The sequence below is a fragment of the Mastigoproctus giganteus genome, chromosome 12 (assembly GCF_048544385.1).
Source record: "Mastigoproctus giganteus isolate SK-2022 chromosome 12, ASM4854438v1, whole genome shotgun sequence".
NCBI classification, from domain to species: Eukaryota; Metazoa; Arthropoda; class Arachnida; order Uropygi; family Thelyphonidae; genus Mastigoproctus; species Mastigoproctus giganteus.
Window position 1 is genome coordinate 8,426,438 of NC_143586.1, and position 23,186 is coordinate 8,449,623.

General features: G+C 40.5%; 1 protein-coding gene across 3 annotated transcripts in view; it reads left to right on the forward strand.

Moving 5' to 3' along the window:
• LOC150076660 (uncharacterized) overlaps nt 1-23,186 on the forward strand; it is a 349,756-nt gene that overhangs the window by 78,502 nt on the left and 248,068 nt on the right. For all 3 annotated transcript variants that reach the window (XM_090386112.1, XM_090386111.1, XM_090386113.1), the window contains exon 4: nt 5,008-5,059. In XM_090386112.1, the coding sequence (XP_090242238.1) occupies nt 5,008-5,059 (52 nt within the window). The remainder of the gene's footprint in view (nt 1-5,007; nt 5,060-23,186) is intronic.

The window sequence follows — 23,186 nt, forward strand, 5'->3', positions numbered from 1 at the left end:
TTATATTGAAACCTGGATCAATAGTAATTTGACCTGTGAAAAGTGTAGTTCAGAAGAAACAGTTATTGGTTGTTTCAGTGACAAAGAAATTAACTATTAAAACAGTTAAGTACAGCATAAACTGCAGCCATTATCAACTTGCTGCAGAATGGAAGCCTCCTCAATGATTCATGTTTAGGGAATAGACCATTAGCTGCCATGCTGGTTCAGTGCGGGTTGGCAGATCAACAATGGCATATTTAGCAGTCAGGGGATTGAACCCTGGTCTACTCAAAGAGCATGTGCTACTGCATTCCTGCTCCTGAGCACTTGGCTACAGAGATGTAAACCAAAAACACGGTATAAGTACCAAAAAAAAAAAAAAAAAAAAAACCCATAGAAATATGTGCTATAGCATGCATATTTTCATATAACAATAGCATAGGTTACATAAAAGCTAGAAGTTGCCAATACCAATTTATCTATTGCAAACTTATTTGCCTAAGGTAAAGAAACCAACACAAGAACCCATGGGAAACTTATTGGGCAAACTGGTTCCACTACCTCAGCTTCGCACTGCATTCTTAGTAAACAGGTGATGCGTGCTATCAGTCTGGATCAATTGTTGAAAACGATATATTGATTGACACGTAGGTGTGATAGACGATGTACCCATTGGTGCGCGAATGCAACAGACAATAACATCATAGCTTTAAGTGATTGATGTTATGATACGTATATATATAAAGAATCTTTCTTTCTTTCCCTATTATTTCCTGACCTAACCTTAAAGGTAAGGTTAGGAAATAGATTATTATAAAATGACCTTACCCAACCTTAGGAAATAATAGGAAAAGAAAGGATTAAACTTTAGAACAGGGTGTGGACTCCAGTCTGTTCAGTCTGTGAGAGAGAGAGAGAATTTTAACAACTACACGAAAATTATAAACACTGTACACAAGATTAACCTCAATACCATGAGGTAAATCAAACAGTACTTTGAGGTTTTCAAAGTAAACAAAGCAAGAATTTGATTAAATTTTAAAAATTAACATAAATATCAAAAATTAAAGGTTATACAAAATCAAAGAAAATAAATCGAGGATAACAATCCCCTAAAACAAAATTAAAAATAAACCTAAGCCAGTACCATTAAACTGACATACACAACTTTACAAAAGCATTGAAGCTCTGAAGCAGGCACAAACCTTATAAACAAATTAGGTTAAATATAACATCCAGTAAGTTCTACAGTCATCAGTATCAAAGTCAAAGTCAGTCAATCACCAATAACAAAGTTACGCAGCCAGCCAAGCAATATGAATTTGAGGAGCACTAGAATTTACATTGTAAAATTTATTTGTAGGTCGAAAACTTGTAGAGTTGCAAAAATAAGATCGAAGAACATTATAAAAAAAAACATCACAAGTCCTAAAATTGTAGATCTTGTTGAGATTTAATTTAATCAAAAGTTGACTGGAGGAAAGTGCATCGTGGCACAGATGGTGATAAGTCTTGGGCAGAATCCAGTACATTCTGGAGCATGAAAGATGTTGAAGATCTTGTTTAAGATTGAAAAATCACTATAAGGTCAATTTATTCTGTTAGTTAGATGATAAGCAAATCATAGAAAATGGACATCATTGGAGTGAAGGTGAAGAGTCTTGAACTGAATTTGAAACATTTGAAGATGCAGTAATTGCAGATAGAATTGCAAGCCTTTTAGTGAAGGTTGCCTTAGGAAAATCCTGAAGGGCCTGATAACTGGTGCACTTGATACAAAATTAGGTTCCAACCCTGATGAAAAGTTGGGAATTGCATTCTGCAGAGTTACTCGAAATTCTTGTGAGGGGCATGAATACAAAACATGCTGCCAATCTTCCACACCACCACAATGACAGAGTTCCATAGGAGACAAGCAAAATTTAAACTGTTTCTGATTTAATGATCCATGTCCTGATAACAAATAGGAGGTAAACAAGACTAAACCAGACTGCAGCTTTACATAGCAATACCAGGGCAATTCATTACAATGTCATATGTGTACATCTATGAGAATAACTATTGCATTATCAATTAAGATTAAATCCTGCTAGCTGCAAAAATAAACGATAGGACATGGTAGTCCTACAAACATCTTATAATTTCTCTGAGTCATATAGCTTTGGCTATATTGTAACAGAGTTCCTCTTTTAGTGCTATCTCTTATTTAGTAAATTTTGTAACATAACACGAACTGCCCTTAAATTACAATTCATACAAGTGCAGTTTGGTCATACGGTACTTGAGTGAGCTGGTGACCAGTTTTATGTGACTTTAGAACAGCTGAGAGCAAAGAGATATTGAAAGTATAGATGTATAGCTAGAAAAATTTATTAATGATGATGAAGGTATATCAGGCTGGCTACTGTTTAAGTTTACAGGTGGTACAGAGGTTGGCAGAGTGGCTAATGGCAATAATCAAGGTTAGCTACTGCAACAAAATCTAGAAAAATTATGCAGATGGGCTGAGAAATGGTAATTAAATGTACTGCGTATGGGTAGCAGTAATCTCAGATTAACCTTCCAACTGTGTGGTACTAAACTCAGGATAATGGAAAACAAAAAAAAAAAAAAAACCTTTGGGTAATTGTGAAGTCAGATATGAAGTTCTCTGAGCAGTGCAGACAGGTTGCCAGGACAACTCATCTGGTTTAGTCTATAATATACAGGAACTTTGTTAGTGGAGATAAGGAAGTGATTATCCTATCGTATAAGGCAATGGTTATCCTCATTTTGAGTACTGCATACAGATCGGGAGGCCCCCCCCCCCCTTTTAGGAAGGATGTAGATCTGCTGGAATGGGTGCAGAGAAGAGCAGCCTTCAATAAATGCCTAGGAAGTCCAGGAATTCTAGGCAGATTATTGGAGGGGATGAATAGTTCATGGGAAGGTTTTTTTTTTTTTTTTTCCCCCTGATGGTTTATAAACTTGCTTTCTTGTATCATTTGCCAATACTAATTACCGTATATACTAATTACCTAATTTGCTAATTACCATATTGTTAATACTAATAAAGTATATGTCTTTAAAGCCATGAAAATGTATACGTCTTTATAGCCATAGTTAATTTCTTCCACATACAAACAGCAACTTTACTGACATGCACGAACAATGGATTTAATTTCGCATCACACAGCCATGGGTTTTGTTTTTTTTCTCTCATTATAACTAGTCATGCAACTTGTCAGATACATTACTAAAGCAGTGAGTAAAGTAACAGGTGGCTAAAAATCACTCACTCATTTGGCTTCTAACTCCATGTTAAAGCTGTGGAAGAGAAGGCGAATTGAGTGATTGTTACAAACTGTTGTTTTGCTCTCTTTTAATTTCTTATTATGTGTGAGAAATTGATAGAATTTCTCCACAATAATTATTAAAATCAAAATATCATACAAATTGATAAAGACTGCACTGTTATAATAATTGTTCCTTAAACAGAATAGTTAATATTTTCTGATTTTTACATTGTGAAATTTTTTTTTTGCTGAAGCACATTAGCATTGGTACTGGCAAATGGTGCAAGAAAGCAAGCTTATACAGCAAGAAAGCAAGCATCAGCCAAAAAAAAAAAAAAAAAAAAAAATCCTTCTCATCTCACCTATCCATTCACTCCAAAAGTTTGTTCAGTTCTTTCTTGAATTTATTTAAGCTATCAACTTTCACAACAGATGGAAGTTTTTTCCAGCAATCAACCACTTACTGACTAAAGGCAGATTTCCACATATCTATTCTACAACTGTCTTTCCTTAATTTGAATTTATGGCCCTGCAGTTGCATAATCTGAGCTAGAGGAAGAATCCCATCAGCATTGATCTTGCTCAAACGATTCAAAGAATTATACACTTGAGTCAGATCATATTGCAGGTGCCTAGTCTCCAGAATCTGCAATTTGCAGAACTTAAGCTTTTCTTGGTAATAGCATCCCTTTGTTCCTCTCACCAATCTCGTTGCCCTTCTCTGTACTCATTCCAGCAGCCTACATCCTTCCTAAAATGAGGCCTGCAGACCTGCATGCAGTACTCAAGGTGTGGCCTGACTGCATACAGGTCCAATGATATTCTAAAAACATTTTTGTGAATATATGTTTATTGTCATTTTTTAATATTTAATAAATTGAACTGTTATTTATATTTTAGACACTAGTACTATCATTTAGTTGATATAACAGTTTCAGATGTAAATATGTTCATTGAAATGTGCTTCTCCAACTGATCCACTACTCGATACATTTCTATAAAATCCATTAGCTCTCAATCCCCAGGAGTGCTGAATTTTAAAGAGTTTACTGTATATATTATGTATAAGTTTTATTAAATACAGGGTGATTCACTACCAGTGCGACAAACTTGCAGGAGGTTTAGGGGGCACAGAGACGAATCGGAATCACATAGCATTGCAGGGTCCGAAATGCCTTCGTCATGCGGTAGAGGACGTTGAATGGGAGGTCGCGTGAACAGCAATCCCGCTGGAAGTCAGCATTTGCGAACCGTTTCTGTTGAAGAAACCAAGTAGCAAAAGTCCTCCGGAGTGGATAATCCGCAGGCTTCAATGATTGGACGCATTGCAGATGATATGAACTCATTTGGTTTGTTGACAGTATCCTCCATACAGTGGATTGGGAAATACCCAATCGTTGGCCTATCGCTCGAGTACTCGTCCATCCTACTGCCTCGGGAACCGGTTCGCAAATGCTGACTTCCAGCGGGATCGCTGTTCACGCGACCTCCCGTTCAACGTCCTCTACCGCATGACGAAGGCATTTCGGACCCTGCAATGCTATGTGATTCCGATTCGTCTTTGTGCCCCCTACACCTCCTGCAAGTTTGTCGCACTGGTAGTGAATCACCTTGTATATGTTTTAAATTAAATATATATTTTAAAAAGTTTGAATGTTCATTTTACTTTCAAAATAGAGAGAATGAAATATAACAATTAATGTATTTGCTGTAAATCTTATGTTGCTTTTTCCTTCCTCTTAAATTTAAGCCTTTCAGCAGCAGCTTGGGAAATAATTCATATTGTGAAGGAATGCAAAAAGGCAAGTAATAAAATATATATATATATATATATATATATGTGTGTACACACACACACACTTTTCTTCATTAAATATATGACAGTATTCTTCTTCTTCTTTAATGCTGCCGAATGGCGTTTGCGACTTCGTTTTGATATTGTTCTCTGTCTAGCGCTGCGTGTAGAATTTGTGCTGTTGTCATGTGAAGCCAGGCATTGATGTTATCTAGCCATGCCATTTTCGGTTTGCCTGGGCGTTTCTTGCCTTCGATCTTTCCCTCCAGGATGAGTGGTAGTAGGTGATATTTTTGTTGGTTCCTAGCGATGTGACCTAGGTATTTACATTTCCTGCTGATGATGGTTTTGAGCAGGTCCCATTCCGTGTGCATGTCCTGCAGGACCTGTACGTTGGTTATCTTGGCTGTCCACGGGATTTTCAGCATTCTTCGGTAGAGCTACATTTCGAAGGCCTGGAGCTTTTTTGTAGTGGCTGATGTTAGAGTCCAGATTTCTACACCGTAGAGCAGTATTGGCCAGATGTAGCATTTCAATGTGCGTAATTTGAGCATGATGTTCAAGCTTCTGTCGGTGAGGAGGGTTTTCCACTTGGTGAATGCCTGCCTGGCTTGTTCAGTTCTGCTTTTGATTTCGGCCTCACGGTTCAGCTGGTCATCAATGAGTACTCCGAGATACTTGAAGCAGTGTATTTGCTCTAATTTTTCATTGTTTAGTTTGATCGTGATTTTGCTTGCAGTCCTGCTGACCTTCATCACCTCTGTTTTCTTTTTGTTAATTCGTAGCCCCCATACTTGGCTTTCTATGTCCACTTCGCTCAAGATGGTCTGTAAATCTTGTTCTGAATCCGCTATTAGTGCTGTGTCATCGGCATATCTTAAGTTATTGATGTAGTGTCCGTTAACCTTTATGCCGATGTTCTTGTCAGCCAGTGTTTGGTCGAAGATCATTTCCGAATAGATGTTAAAAAGAATGGGAGATAAAGGACAGCCTTGCCGGACGCCTTTTTTTATTGGAATTGGGTCTGTCAGGTCGTTGTCATAGCGAAGCCGGGCTGTTTGATTCCAGTAGAGAGTTGTAATAAAGTTGATATCGTTGTTTTCAAGCCCAAGTTTTCTCAGTCGGTCAATTAGACGGTCGTGGTCTGCTGAATCAAAGGCTTTCTCGTAATCAATAAAACATATATACACGTCTTTTTGATGTTCATAGCACCTTTGTAGCAATATTTGTAAACAGAAAATTGCTTCTCTGGTGCCTAGTCCCCTGCAGAATCCGAACTGTGTGTTTCCTAGTGCACTTTCGCACTTACATCTTATCCTTTGCTGAATCACCTTGAGGAAGACTTTTAGCACCTGGCTCATTAGACTGATCAGCCTGAAGTCTTCGCATTTCCGGCTGGTAGCCTTTTTTGGTAGGGCCACGAAGATGGATTGGAGCCATTCGGATGGAATGTCGTTGTTGTTGTAGATTTGATTGAACCATTTCGTTAGTTGTTGGATGTTGCTGTTGTCTAGTTGTTTCAGCAGTTCCACATGAATCTGGTCAAGTCCACAGGCCTTGCCTGGCTTTGTTATTCGGATGGCATGTTCCACTTCAGATGTTAATATGTGGAGATTGTCTTCCTGTGTTTGTTGTTGCGTTTCTGCCGGTTTTCTGTTGGTGCCGAACAGATTGTATATATAGCTCTTCCAGGTGTCGAGTTTGGCTTGTTTGCTTAGTATAGGTTGATTGTTGTCTGTATATAAGCTTGGGATAGGAGCTGGTTTGTAGATGTTTCCAGCTTCTTTAAGCTTCTTGTGCAGGTTAAAGTTGTAATTTTTCTTGATTAGGTCTTCGATTTCTGCACACTGATCTTCCATCCATTTTTCCTTCGCCTTCCGGATTTCCTGTTTGATCTTTTGTTGTATTTCTTTGTATTTTTCCCGGTTGTTGTTGCTTTTGAATGTTCTCCGTTCATCCATTAGGTCTAGTATGTGCTGGGTCATCCACCGTTGTTTCTTTTTCAACGCCTGATGTCCTAGCAGGGTTTCTGCTGTTTCATTGATGCATTGTTTGAGTGAACGCCCGAATGCTTGCACGTCTGTTGTTACTGCTTCGATCGATCTGATTGTAGTGTTGAGATGAAGCTGTACTTGTCGCCTGTTGGCGTTGTTCTTCAGTTTCTCCAGGTCGATTCTTTTTGTTGCTTGTGCGTTTGACTGCTCGTAATTTGAGACGTAGTGTTGCTATTACTGGGTTATGGTCTGATGATATGTCAGCTTCAGGGTAAGTTTTTGCCTTGAGGACACTTGACTTATATCTGATGTTGATTAAGATGTAGTCAATTTGGTTCCTGACGATATTGTTGTCAGAGTCTTGTGGTGAGGTCCAGGTGTATAGTCGTCGAGGTGGTAGTTTAAACCAAGTGTTGGCAATGCTAAATTTTTCTTCTTGGCAGAACTGGACGAGTCTGTCGCCTCGTTCATTCCGTGTCCCCAAGCCATGTTCTCCGACTATGTTTTGTAGCTTTCCTTGACCGATTTTGGCATTAAAGTCACCGAGGATGACTGTAATGTCGTGCTTCTTCAGCGACTTTAAAGTGTTGCTTAGCTTGTCGTAGAACAGTTCAATTTCTTGATCGTCTTTGTCCGCTGTTGGTGCGTAGACCTGGAGCACATTCAGGTTGATCTTGTTGCCTGCTAACTGTAGTAGTGCGATTCGTTCCGATATTGGGGTGAAACTGGTGACTTTGTTGGCCAGTTGTTTGTGGACAACGAAAGCGACGCCGTACGTCTGCTTGGTGTTCTCTTCTCCTCCGGAACAGAAGAGAACACCAAGCAGACGTACGGCGTCGTTTGATATAAACTTCTTTGTTCCAGGCCATTTGGTTTCACTTAGCCCAAGTATGTTGATGTTAATGCGTTCCATTTCTTGTAAAGCATTGGCTAGTTTTCCTGGTTGTAGTAGGCTTCTAACGTTCCATGTAGCTAGTTTCAGAAAATTCTTCGACGCAAGCTCAGAGATTCTTAGCACCCCTGTCCCATTCAAGGGACACCGAAACTCGGGGCCGTGGTTTATTTTGCTTGCTATCATTGAAGTTTTCAAGGGAAGGATAATCCAAGTAGTTTTCCGTTGCTTTCTTGGATCACAATTTAGTTGAAAAGGTCGTGTGTGGACCTTTTGAAACGGGTTTCGTCTGACGTCTCCACTGAAACCTTTCCGCCATGGGAGGCCCTTCTGGGAGCATATAGCTCCCGACGGTATAGCTTTCAGTTTCTTTAATGTACGCAAACTCTCTCACCACGTTAAGGCACCGTTTCTAGAGAGAGATATGACAGTATGTTTCAGTTAATTATTAGTATATATCTCACTATACATTAAAAAAGTTTCCTTCTAGTGATATTTATTCCACCTTGAGAATGCCGTATGGTGGGGTAGCCAATGGGAGAAGAGGGATGTGGGTCACGTGGTACAAGTGGGTGGGGCAATTACGTCACTACAGATGCACAGGTAAATAATTACATAGGTCATTTCCTGATTAGACATCAATCATAGTGTTTGAATAAGGCGCCACCTGTGGTTTCCCACATCTATGTCATCAGTACTCTTGTGGTGAATACAGAACCTCTGTAAAAGCCAGAAAAGTGTTGTGTGTTGCATACGTAGTTTAGTTGTTGGGTTCTGCTGTTTGTGCTGGCTTCTTGGCTGCAGAGCCCCTAGTGGGACTCCACATTGCCTGCTACCACAACTGGGAGGTGAGCCAGGCTGTCCACAGTACTCTGGCTGCTCTCCATCAGGGATTGCTTGAGCTTCCTGACAGAGAACAAAAGAAAAAAAAAAGACATGAGTGAGGGAGATAGCTGAAGGATGGGAGTAAAAAGCAGGAGGAAAAACATCATTGCATTTCAACAGGTGTGTCTTTTACGTAGAAAAGATTTTACTTGCTCCATCATACAACTACATTTATGTAGAAAAGCATGCACAGGGGTTGCCGAGCAAAGCGAGCAGGGGACGTGGCCCCCTAGTTATTATTATAATAAAAAAATACCTTTTTCTAATTACTTGTGACCTATATCACGTGGTAGATTAAGTAATTTATAATCAGAATGATACAATTTAAAGGAATTGAACTGCTTCAATGCCAACAATGCCTTAAACAGGAAACTTACATTTGGGAAACTTAGCCATAAATAGTTTGTGTTTAGCATTGAGTGGTTAAATTCTTTTAAATCTTATCATTTCGATAATAAATTACTTAATCTACCACATGTTATAATAGTGTAACGGCTATCAATTCATCAATATAAAACTTTTTCCCCTTTTATAAGATTTTTTTCCACCCCATGATGAGTACTAATGCCAAGTGCATGGGCGTGGTTGGTTATGTCTGGTTGCTATTATAATTATTGTTATTACTGTTGTCGAGGAACTCTCTTATTATCCTACAGGTGTTCAGAATCGCAGGTTTCTGAAGTTCCATGTAATTGTTCTCTGGGAGTCCTATTACTGCTAAGCTCTTATGGACTCTCTCTCTCTCTGGCAGCATGCCGGTATTGGACACAGTGTTGGGATGGCCATTACCTGTTCCATATGCCACATTTCTTCTTTGACTTCCTGTCTTAGGTTTGAGTACTTCTTGATCTTTTCCTTGTAGGTTTTCTGAAGGTTGCTGGTGTTGGGCACCGCCATTTTGATCAGGTAGTCATTTCTTTCTTGTTGGCGAGGGTTATGTCCAGTTTGTTGTGCAGGATCTTCATGCCCATTGTTATAGTACTGTCCTGGTAAAGTTTGTGTGTAGAAGTCTCTAGAATGGCCTGAGGTTCGTACTTGTAACATGGTACACTTCCTTTGATCAACTGATATTTTTGCACTAGCCTCTGATGTATTATCCTGGTGACCTGGTCATGTCTGTGAGTGTACTCCATCTGGGTGATCACCATGCATCTTGCGGTGTTGTGCTGGTAATTTCTGGGGCACAGTGGCATCATTGACTTGTGTCATCTCTTACTCTGGGGTCTTTGGCTACAGGAAATATCCTGGTGTTGATTACCTGGTCTTGGATGGCAAGCATGAATCCTTTGGTCTCGGAAGAACCTTCGGTTCATGAACCATGCACTGGAAGACATCTTATCTGTAATCTTGATGGAAGTCATTGTAGTGTTTCTTATGGCTTAGTAGATTGTGGCTTAGTAGATTGGTGCTATGTTTTCTTGGAAGTAATCCCACACTTTCTTAATCACCTGCTTCTCTTGTTCAATGAAGTCAGGCAGTTCTCTCCCTCCTTTTCTCCAAGCTATTGTCCGTTTTTCAATGACCAACATTGGGTGGTGTTGGTGGTTCTTGATCATCATTACCCTGGTCAATCTCATTATCTCCTCCAGCTCAGCATTGGTCCAATCTATGATCCCGAAAGAGTACTGGGACTGTGTAAGTGTTTATGACTGTGACCATGTTCCTGCCATTCAGCTTTGATATTAGCAGGCTTCTCAGGCACTGATGGTATTTCTCAGTCAAGCAAGCCTTGACCTCCTTGTGTTTTGATGGGCCTGCATCATCCCCAGATATTTGCAGATCTTTCCCTCTGTAATAGCTTCAAACTCTTCAGTTGGTAGTTTCTGCCGGCTGGATGTCCTCGATGTAATCCACTGGTCTTGCATTTGTGAAGGTCAAAATGCATCACGATGTCAGTGTTTAACTTTTTGGTGATGTGGAGTAGCTGTCGAGTTGATTCTTGGTTATAGAGGGTAGCATAGAGGTTTGATGTATCCATATACATCAGGTGAGAGAAGGTGTACAGATTCTTCCTCCCTTCTTTTATGGTGTATCTGTACTTGCTGTTATTGTACATGCTGGATAGTAGATTAAGTGATAGACAGAACCAAAAGTGGGCTCGAGGCATCTCCCTGGAAGATTCCTCTTCTAATGTGGAAAGGTCTGGTCTGCTCACAATGTTCTCAACCTCAATAGTGGTCTTTCATTTCGCCACGGATGCTTCTAGGAAGTGTGCAGTATCAGATTGACTTTGTAAATCTTCAGTGTCTTAGAGCCAGCTGTGGGTGCACAGAGTCAAAGGCTTTGCGTCAGTTTCGTTTTTTTGGCTGATGCAGCATAAGCTTGCTTTTTTGCATCATTTGCCTCTACTAATGCTAGTTTCCTGTTAGTGTATGCCATGTACATTGCAGTGCTTCTTGTAAGCTTGCTCCATAACTGGCATCAGTGGCCAATTGCTCCTTACATCCTCTCTCATCTGCTTACTCCCTTCTACTATGATGCTCTGACTCTCTAAGTGGTGTGATATCTTCTTAGTTTTGCATCAGGTCAGGATCTTGTACATTGTTATGAGACTGGTGATTAGTCTGTACTTTGCCAGATTTGTGGTTTCTTTGTACTTAGCCATTAGGTAGATGATTCCTTGAGTCAGGGACTATGGGATTGTGTCAGTGTGCCTTATCAGCTGGGTGAAATGCTCTACTGTGTGGGTGTGCGTGCGTGTGCGTGCGTGCATGCATACATGCATGCACGCGCAAATGAAATTCTTGTATCAGTAGTTCTGGATATTATCTATTCCTGGGGTTTGACAGTTAAGAGACTTCCTGATTGACTGTTGTACTTCTTCTTCCTGAATCTCCTATTCTGCCATCTCTTGTACATCCTTGGTTTTCTTCCATTCTAGGTCTGTCCATGTGACACAGCCATTATGGCTTACTTTGCTATTCCACAGGTTACTCCTAGAATTCGAGTGCCTTCTGGTCAGGGGGGGGTCCATTGTCCTCCTTCGGTTGTTCAGTGTTCCTGTAGAAGGCTGTGTGGTTTTCTTCAAATATCCAGTTGTCTGTTTTCCTCTGGATATTCTCACTATGGTGGAAAAGTTTCTTACTGAGTGCAAGGGGCCTCTGATTGAGGGTGTCCAGGTATCTAGGTGTTCCTAATGTGATGCAAGGAAGCCACAGGCATTTGATGCACTGGCAAAAAAAACAAAAAAAAAAAAAACCCAACCAAGTAGATAAGAAAATGCAAATTATAGGATTCCCTCCTCACACAGGTAAGTATCCAGTTGACCTTTGAATTTATTCAAACTGTCAGCCCCAACTATATGCATGGCAATTTGTTCCAGTTATCAATGATTCCCTGGCTAAAAGAAAACTTCCTACAATATAATCTAAACCTCAAGCCTTATAATTTGAATTTATGACCCCTAGTTCTGGCATAGAACAGTGAGAATTCTACCTTCGTTCATTTTACTAACCCATCTCAGAGCCTTATAAACCTCAATCAGGCCACCTCTGAGGTGCCTGGTTGCCATGCTCTGTAGCTCACATATACAGTTTCTTCATATGGTCGCCCTTTTGCTGATCTCACCATGCGAGTTGCCCATCTTTGGACCCTTTCAAGAAGCTCAATGTCTTTTTTTCAGATGAGGTCTCCATACTTGAATACAGTTATCTAGTGTTACTTCATTGTTGTTGTTGAGGTAATCTGGTATTATTTGCTAATTGAGGTGGTCTGTGATTTGTCATTGGATTCTGTTGGGTTTCTGCTTCAGTTTGGTGTTGGATCTTTGTGGGGTTCCACCATACTAGTGGTTGACATGGTGATCGGGATGGTCATTACTTGTTGCATATGCCACATCTCTTTGATCTCTTGTCTTAGGTCTGTGTACTTCCCGACGTTTTCCTCATCTTTATGGAAGCTGCTAGTGTTGGGCACTGCTGTGTCAATCAGATAAGTAGCTTTTTCTTTTTTGACAACAAGGGTTTGTCCTATCTGTTATTATGGTGTGCTCCCAGTACTGTTTGTGGGTTAGGGTATCTAGTATGGCCTGGGTTTCATACTGTAGTACAGTACACTTTCTTTAATCAACTGGCGTTTCCTTGCTAGCTTCTGATGTATTATCCTGACTGTTTAGTCATATCTATGGGTGTAACCCATGGGTCCTTCTTGGGGATAACCCTGCATCCTGCAGTGATGTGTTGGATCGTTTCTAAAGCCAGGTGGCAACGTGTACAGGGAGATAGAGTGGGCCAGTAAATCATAGTGTCTTATAATATGGGATTTTAATTTCCCAGATATTCATTGGAATTTGTGGGTTGGTCAGTCACACACTAGCAAGACTTTTGTGGATTTATTGCACAATTGTTTTCTACAGCAGCAGCATGTTCGGGAGGTAACTAGAGGGAGTAATACTCTTGATCTGATTATCAGTATTGATTCTTCATGCATTAAGAATCTGCAGATAAAGGAACCACTGGTTGCAGTGATCACAATGAGCTGAAGTGGAATTTAGGTAGTAGTGGCATGTGATGCAAGAAAGCAAGTGGATGAGCTTATGTAACATTAACCAAAAAAAAAAAAAAAAAATCACACCAGTCCCTCCAAATGCTGGTCCAGTTCCTCCTTAAATTTATTTAATCTATCAACTTCCACAACGACAGATGGAAGTTTGTTCCAGCAATTAACCACCCGCTGGCTAAAGGCAAATTTCCGCACATCTATTCTACCTCTGTCTTTTCTTAATTTGAATTTATGCCCCCTTAGGTTCGTAATCTGAACAAGTGGAAGGATTCCATCAGAATTCAGCGTGCTCAATCCATTCGAGGCCATATACACCTCAATCAGATCACCTTTTCCATTTTCCCTGCTAGCAAAATTCCTATATATCATTGACAAAACCCCATGACCTGCCATGGCAGCCTGTCTGCATTGCTCAGAAAACTTCATATCTGACTACACAATTACTCCCAGGTCTTTTTCATTTTCTACCACCTTAAGTGTAGTACCACAGTTGGTACATTTCTCTGGGGTTACTTTTACCCATATGCAGTACTTTGCATTTGTCAAGGTTAAACTTCAGTTGCCACTTCTTAGCCCATCTGCCTATGTTATCTAGATCCTGTTGTAGTAGCACACTGTCATTAACAACCCTACCAACCTTTGTATCATCTGCAAACTTCGACACTAAGCCTGATATACCTTCATCAATATCATTGATAAATATACAAAACAACAGTGGACCCAACACTGAACCCTGTGGGACTCCACTAATAACATTAGTCCACGAAGAGCAGCACCCATTGATTACCACCCTCTGTCTTCTCCCACTCAACCACCCTTTTATCCATTGTAGCAACTTACCCTTAATACCATTCTGCTCCAATTTGTACAATAGTCTTCCATGCGCAACAGTGTCAAAAGCTTTCCTGAAATCCAAATATATGATATAAAAATTATTTTTTGCATCCAGTTCCTTTGTAACCACATCATAATATCCTATCAAATTTGTCAGACAAGGCTTTTCCTTAACAAACCCATGCTGTCCGAATTATTGCTGCAGTCTTGTCTAGATGATCCTGCAATGCATCTTTAACCAGTGACTCCATTATTTTACCCGGAACAGAAGTTAAACTAACTGGTCTGTAATTACTCGTGTCACCCTTCGATCCCCCTTTGTGAATTGGGGATACATTTGCACATCCCAGTCTGTGGGGACCTCCCCTGAGTCCAAGGATGCTCTCATAATTATGGCTAATGGTTTACTTAGTTGCTATGCCGCCTCCTTTAATATAACTGGATAGATTCCATCCACCCCAGGTACCTTTCTTATGTTTAACTTCAACAATTTCTCCTCCACTTTGCTCTCAGTTATTACAAAATCATTAAGCACCCTGCTACAATTTTTTTTTTTTTTTTTTTTTTTTTATGTGAACACCAAACACGAGAGGTATTAGAACCTATAGTACTTAGTACCGTGCTTGGGTTGGAGGTTGAGAAGACGAAAGAAGATATTTGTTGACATTGTACTTGAACTTCTGTAGATTGTAATTTTCAGGAAATACGTATGAAGGAAGATTGTTCCAGAAAACGGCAGTTGAATGAATAAATGAGGAAGATGAAAAGTTGGTTCTGTGGGTTTGAAGTTGGACAAAAAATGGATGTTGGCTGGTGGCGGCACGTGTTCGGACTGTTTTGAAAGAGAGAGGGGGAATTATAGAAGCCAATTCAGAAGAACAGTGCCCATGGAAGTATCTGTAGAAGAGGCATGCAGCAGAAACAGTACGTCTATGAGAAAGCAAGTGGCGAGACTCTGTTAGAGATGAATCATTAATTAACCCAACTGCCATCTTCTGAATGGAATCAAGAAGCCTGAGAGAGGTTTTGGGGGCACCACCCCAGATGTGGGAACAATATTCCATGGCAAGGCGGATTTGCAATTTATACAGTGTGAGCAGCTGTTTGGAAGAAAAGTAACGCTGAGAGCGAAAGAGAAAAACCAAGTTTTTTAGATGCAGAGGAAGCAATATTTGTAATGTGCTTGTGCCAAGAGAGATTAGAAGTCAGGGTAATCCCCAAAAGAGATATATCATTTTCCTAGAAATCGGAGTGTCACTAAAGCACAGGAGCAGAAGAATCCTTTTTGCGAGATATAAGACAAGACTGAGTTTTAGAAGGGTTGAAATCAACTAAGTTTTCTTTGCCCCACTGGAGAATTACCTGAAGATCGGCATTTAAGGAATTGGTAGCAGATTTTTGAGAAGTTGAAGCTGATTGAGCAGGACAAGGTTTCTCAAAATGGAAAGTGGAATGCAATGTGCTATCATCGGCAAAACTCTGGATAGGATTTCCAATCAATGGAAGAAGGTCATTAATATACAAGAGGAAAAGAGTGGGGGAAAGAACTGAACCTTGGGGGTCACCGGCATTAGTGGAGAAGTTAGAAGACAGAGAGCCATCTACCATCACCCTCAGTGAGCGATCAGAGAGAAAACTGGATAACCAATTACTAAAAACAGTTGGGAAACCATAAGATGGAAGCTTGTTTAGAAGACCTTTATGCCAAACACGATCAAAAGCCTTTGAGATGTCAAGAGCAACTACTTGTGTTTCACCGAACCTTTCCATTGAATTAATCCATAAATGGGTAACATAAACCAGAATATCACCAGTGGATCGACACTGACGGAATCCATACTGGCGATCGTTGAATAGACGGAAGGTTTCTAGGTAGTTTAAGAGTTGGCGGTTAATTGATTTCTCCATTACTTTAGAAAGAGTAGAAGTAATTGCAATGGTACGATAATTGGATGGGAGGGATTTGTCACCCTTTTTAGGAACTGGCTGGATATGAGCAAATTTCCAAGCAGAAGGAAAAACACCTTTGGAATAAGAAAGTGAAAAAAGGCGGCAAAGAATAGGAGTAAGTTCAGGAGCACAGGTTTTGAGAATAAGTGGAGAAATACAATCAGGACCTGGAGCTTTCTTAGCATCAAGATTCATGAAAATCCTTCTGATATCCTTTTGACGGAAGACCACAGGAGGCATTGAATGGAGCGTGTTGGGAATGGTGGGAGGTGTTTTACCAAGATCATTAATACATGAGCTGGAAGAAAAATGGGATGCTAGCAGGTCGGCTTTATCCTTGGCTGAAGTGACAACAGAACCATCTGGTTTGGACAGAGGTGGGAGCAGAGATGGGCAAAAGTTGCAGCCAATAGCTTTGGCAAGAGACCAGAATGCTCGGCTACCATTAGGGCAAGAAGCAAGTTTTCTACTCTTAGCCTGTTCAAACTCTAGTTTGGACTGATTAATAACTGCTTTACAATTGTTGCGAGCTTTGGTGTAGGCAGAAAATGAAACTGAAGAATTCGAAACAAGCCAATTACGATATGCAACATTCTTCTCTTGAACAGCCTTAGCACATTTATTGGAAAACCAAGGTTTAGATAAAGGACGAGATTTTAAAGTTTAGTGTGGGATAAAGGATTCCATTCCTGCAAGAATAATTTCACTGACACGATCTGAGCAAACGTTGACATCAGAAGTTTTGAAACAGTAATCCGACCAAGGAAAAGAAGAAAAGAAGTCTCGCAGGTCATCCCATTTTGCTTTCTTGTAATGCCAAACAACACGAGGTTGGGAATAGCCATGAGATAAAGGTTCCATTGGAGAAGAGACAATCACCAAGTTGTGATCTAAAGTGCCTAAAGGACCTCTCACTTCGACCGTGTACTTCGAAGGGTTGTTTGTGAGAAAAAGATCAAGTGTATTGGCTGTGTGATTAGGATTGCCCGGTATTCTTGTAGGTAAATGAACAATCGGTGCTAGTTCATTAGTAATTGCAAAAGCCTCAGCATCTCGACCTGCTGGGTCGGTGTGACTAGAAAACGGAAGTCAGCTGGAGTTGTGAACATTAAAATCACCAAGGAAAATTACCTCACTGTTAGGAAAGTTGGACTGGAGAAAGTCAAGTTGCAAAGAGAGGAAGTCAAAGAGCTCCAAGTGATTAGTGGAGTTGGGGAAACGGTAGAGACAACAGATGAATTTCACACAATGAGGTAGAGAGATTTTAAGCCAGAGAAGATCAAAGAGAGGAGATTCCAAATTGCCAAGTCTCTGACAGGGAATATCAGAACAGACATATGCACAAGTACCACCTTTGATGCGAAAGGAATCATACAGCGAATAATTTGGGCATCTGAGATGAGCAGTAGTTGAATCAACCGATAACTGAGATTCTGTCAGAAAAAGTAAATGGGGTTTGGCAGACTGCAAGTGGAAATGGACATCGTTGAGATTAGAATTGAGACCACGTATATTTGCGAAATGAATTAGGAAGTGCTTGGGAGGTTTAGATTTTTTCGCAGATAAGCTTGCTCTGATAACCTTCTGCCATTGCAAAAATTTGATAACCTTCTGCGATTTTCAAACCTTAATAATTCCTCAGATTCATCCCCTTCCTTTTAGAGTTTATATAAGTAAAGAAATCCTTGCTGTTTTTCTTAGCATCTTTTCCTAAGATTTCTCGTAATCTGCCTTCGCCTGCCTAACCTCCTTTGTTACCTGATTACAGACTAGCTTATATCTGCCATAGGCTTCTGAGTCACTTGATAATTTTTATGCATTCCATGCATTTTTCTTCTCTGTCACGAGTCGCATTAGTTCATTCGATAACCATTTAGGCCTAAATCTTGAACAATATTTCTTAATAGGTATGAAACTTTTAGTAGCATCCACGATTAATTCCTTGAATGCTTCCCACTTAGAATTTACTGTTGGTAACATCGTCAGTTGATCCCACTGTACAGAATTTAAAAACTGTCTGAGACCGCTGTACTCCCCTTTACGGAAGCAAAAACCCGCATCAGTAAGTAAATCCCACATCAGTGCACTGTAATCACTGGTTAAAGGGAAGGGTTTTTGCTTTAGTAAAGGCGACTACGGAGGTCTAAAACAGTACTTGAATTCTATACAATGGCACCAACTGATGATGTTACCAACAGAAAATTCAAAATGGGAAGCATTCAAAGAATTCCAAGATAACAAAATAATGTTATCTTGGAAGCTAATAGACTAGCCTTTTCATACCAACAAAGAAATATTATTCAAGGTTTAGGCCTAAATGGATTTCGGATGAATTAATGAGATATGTGGGAGATATGTGGCAGAGAAGAAAAATGCATGGGATACATATAAATTAATGTGTGACATGGAAGATTATGATAGATATAAGCTGGTCTGTAACCAAGTCACAAAGGAGGTTAGGCAGGCAAAGGCAGATTACAAGAAATCTTTGGCAAAGGATGCAAAGAAAAACACCAAAGAGTTCGTTACTTAAGGGAATGAATGAGATTGGTCCACTTGATATCGATGGTTCAACTGTTGATGATCCTGCTCAGGTAGCTGACAGACTAAATGAGTATTTTGCATCTGTATTCACACACAAAGAGTTATTCAAGGAGGGAATTGCCGCAGGTGAATTAAACTCTGGCAGTGAGCTAGATGACTTTGAAATAACTGAGAGCAAAGTGGAGGAGAAATTGTTGAATATAAACATAAGAAAGGTGACTGGGGTGAATTGGATCTAACTAGTTATATTAAAGGAGGCAGCAGATGAAGTAAGCAAGCCCTTAGCCGTAATTATGAGATCTTCCTTGGACTAGGGGGGGGGGATACACATGGACTGTAGATGTGCAAATATGACCCCAATCTACAAAGAAGGATCAAAGAGAGACAGGTAATTACAGACCTGTTAGTTTAACTTCTGTTCCAGGGAAATTAATGGAGACACTGCTTAAAGAAGCACTGCAGGATCATCTAGACAAGACTTCAGTTATTGTTTGGACACTGCATGGGTTTGTTAAGTGGAAGTCTTGTCTGACCAATTTCATTGGATACTATGATGTGGTCACAAAGGAACTGGAAGCAGGGAATAACTTTTATATCAGATATTTGGATCTTATAAAGGCTTTTGATACTGTTTCACATGGAAGACTGCTGAACAAATTGGAGCAGTGTGGCATTGGAGGCAAATTGCTGCTGTGGATAAAGGGCTGGTTGAGTGGGAGAAGACAGAGAGTGGTAATCAATGGACACTGCTCATCGGGGACTAATGTTATTAGTGGAGTCCCTCAGGGTTCAGTGTTGGGTCCATTGTTGTTTTCTGTATTTATAAATGATATTGATGATGGTATACCAAGCTTAATGTCCAAGTTTTCATACAATATGAAGGTTGGCAGGGTTGTTAAGGATGCTAATGACAGTATGCTGCTGCAACAGGATCTAGAAAAGTTGAGCAGATGGGCTGAGAGGTGGGAACTGAAGTTTAACATTGATAAATGTAAAGTTCCACCTATGGGAAGCAAATCGGAGTAATGTATCAACTGTGTGGTTCTACACTGACAGTGGTTGAGAATACAAAGGACCTGTAGGTAATTGTGCAAGCAGATATGAAGTTTTCTGAGCAGTGCAGATGGTCTGAAAGAGTAGCTCATGGTGTCTTGGTTATGATATGCAGGAATTTTTTTAGGAGGGATATGGAGATGATTATCCCTTTGTATAAGACATTGGTCAGGTCACACCTTGAGTACTGTGTATAGGTCTAGAGGCCTCATTTTAAGAAGGATTTATTGCTGCTGGAATGAGTACAGAGAAGGGCAACAAGATTACTGAATGAAACAAAGGGTTGTTCTTACGAAGAAAGGCTAAAGTTTGAAGTACAATGGTGTCTTAAGATTAGCCACCTCCGAGGTGATCTGATTGAGGTGTATAAAGTTTTGAATGGTTTTAGCATGCTCAATGGTGTTGGTATTCTTCCTCTTGCTCAGAATAATTACCTGATAGGGCATAAATTCAAAATGAGGGAAGACAGTTGTAGGATAGATGTGCAGAAGTTTGCCTTTAGCCAGTGGGTGGTTTATTGTTGAAACAAACTTCCATCTGTCGTTGTATAAGTCGATAGCTTAAGTAGATTAAAAGGCAGAACTAGGCAAACATTTGGAGTGAGTGGATCTGTGAATTGAGAAGGGTTGTTTTTTTCCTTATTTTATTTATTTATTTTTTTTTTTGGCTGATGCTATATAAGCTTGCTCTCTTGCATCATGTGCCTTTACTAATGCAAATGTATTATTTGTCACTTCAGGCCCCTTGGCAATGTATTTTCTATAGTTCCCGATGACTTGGTTTTGGATGGTGAGCATGAATTCTTCAGTCTTGGGGAAGAGTGTCACACTCGTGAGCCATGCATTGGAAGCTATTTTATCTATGTGGAATTGATGGCGGTCATGGTGGCAATTGCTATTCAGTGTCTTCTTTACCCATCTTTCTAGCTTTGTTTGTTCCATCTGGGTGGGAGGAGTTTCCTTGCTTACGTTGAGTGCGGTATGCTGCTTGTCTGTCTTCCTTGTGCCTGGTAGAGTGGCACTGTGGTTTATTGGAAGTAATCCTTCAGGTTTGCCATCACTTTCTTCTTGATAAGGTCTATCAAGTCCCTTCCTCCTTTCATCTGTATAGTCAACATAGATGGGGAAAACCCCTGGTGCCGTTTGAGACTAAACACACTCATCTTTATGGTCAGTCCTTCCGTGGTGAAGATCTTTGTAGATCTTCAGTGTCTGTTAGTCAGCTATGAGGCACTGAGTCAAAGTCCTTGCAATAATTGATGTAGGCTATGTACAGGTTGCAATGCTTCTTGTAAGCTTGCTCCATAACTGTGGCATCAATGGTGAATTGCCCCTTGCATCCTTTGCTCATCCACTTAGATCCTTTCTGCTGTTATTGCTATTGTTGCTCTTTATTATTTCTCTCTGATTGGGGGATTCCTCTGTGACGGGTACTGCTACCAAGTACACAGGGTGGTTGTAATGTCTGGTGTTACTGTTGGTCGAGGAAATCTCTGACTATCCTACAGGTGTTCAGGATTGCGATTTTCTGCAGTTCCTTGTAGGTGTTCTCTAGGAGACCTATTGCTGCTAGGCTGCTATGTAGAGTCTTTGGTACCATACTGGTGGTTGAAACGATGATTGGGATGGTTGATACTTCTTCCATATGCCAAATCTCCTTGATCTCATATGTCAAGTTCGTGTACTTCCTAATTTTTTCCTCCCCGATTTTCTGGACATTGCTAGTGTTAGGCACCGCTATGTCAATCAGGTATGTAGCCTTTTCCATCTTGTCCACAAGGGTTATGTGCGGTCTGTTGTGCGGGATGGTCTTATCCGTTATTATGGTGCGGTCCCAGTACAGCTTGTGTGTTCGGGTCTCTAGTACTTCCTGCGGTTTGTACTTGTAGTATGGTATGCTTTCTTTGGTCAACTGGTATTTCCTTGCTAACTTCTGATGTATTATCTGTGGCTACCTGGTCGTGTCTATGAGTGTACGCAGTCTGGGTGATCACCTTGCACCCCGCGTTGATGTGTTGGATCGTTTTTGAGGCCAGGTGGCATCATCGACATGTGTCATCTGATATTCCAGGCTCCTTTGTGATGTATTTTTTATAGTTTCTGGTGTTGATTACCTGGTCTTGGATGGCCAGTATGAATCCTTCAGTCTCGGGGAAGAGCGTCCCGCTTGTGAGCCATGCATTGGAAGCAATGTTATCGATGTGATCTTGATGGAGGTCATTGTAGTGTCTGCCATGGAGTGTTTTCTTTGTCCATCTTTCTAACTTCATTTCTTGTACCATCTGGGCAGGAGGGGTTTCCTCACTTAGGTTGAGTGGGGTATACCACTTATCAAACTTCCTTATGGCCTGGTGGAGTGGTACTGTGTTGTTCTTGAAGAAATCCTTCAGGTTAACTATCGCTGTTTTCTTATTTTCTATCAGTTCCCTTCCTCCATCTTTTCGAGCTATTGTTATTCTCTCCACTGCTGACTTCGGGTGGTGTTGGTGACTCTTAATCATCATTGTTCTTGTCTTTTGCATGATATCTTCTAGCTCGGTGTTAGTCCAATCTATGACCCTGAATGTGTATGTCAATACTGGAGCTGCATAGGTGTTTATGGATTTAACTGTGTTTCCTCAGTTCAATTTTGCTTTCAGCAGGCTTCTGAGTCTCTGATGATATTTTTCGGTCAAGCACTTCTTCATTTCCTTGTGTTCTAACTGCTGAGCCATATCTAGGGATGATGCACATCCCTAGATATTTGTAGGTCTCTCCTTCTGTCATAGCTTCGATCTCTTTACCAGTCAGCAGCTGGTAGTTTCAGGCAACTAATTTTCCCTGGTGCAGTGTGTGGGTCTTGCATTTTTATAGTCCAAATTCCATCCTGATGTCCTTGCTGAATTTTTTGTTGATCCGGAGTAGTTGCATGAGTTGCTTCTCGGTTGCCACATAGAGCTTGATGTCATCCATGTACATCAGGTGGTTGAGGGTGTACAGGTTATTTCTTCCTTCTTTGAGGTTATATCCATACTTGCTGCCATTGAGCATGGTAGATAGCGGGTTGAGTGCTGGACAGAACCATAGTGGGCTCAGAGCATCTCCCTGAAAGATTCCTCTTCTAATGGGGATTGGCCTGGTTGTGATGTTCTCGACCTTAATGGTGGTATTTAATTTCGCCATTGTTGCTACTAGGAAGTTTGTCACTATCAGATTGACCTTATAGATCTTCAGGGTCTCTATTAGCCAGATATGAGGTACGGAGTCAAAGGCCTTGTGGTAATCGATGTAGGCCATGTATAGGTTGCGGTGCTTCTTTGAGGGCTTGCTCCATAACTGCAGTATCTATGGTTAATTGCCCCTTGCATCCTTTGCTCCTCTGCTTGCATCCTTTCTGCTGTTCGGCCATTATGTTCTGACTCTCTAAGTGGTCTGATATCTTCTTAGTTATGCAGCTGGTCAGGATCTTGTATATTATTAGGAGGCATGTGATTGGCCTATATT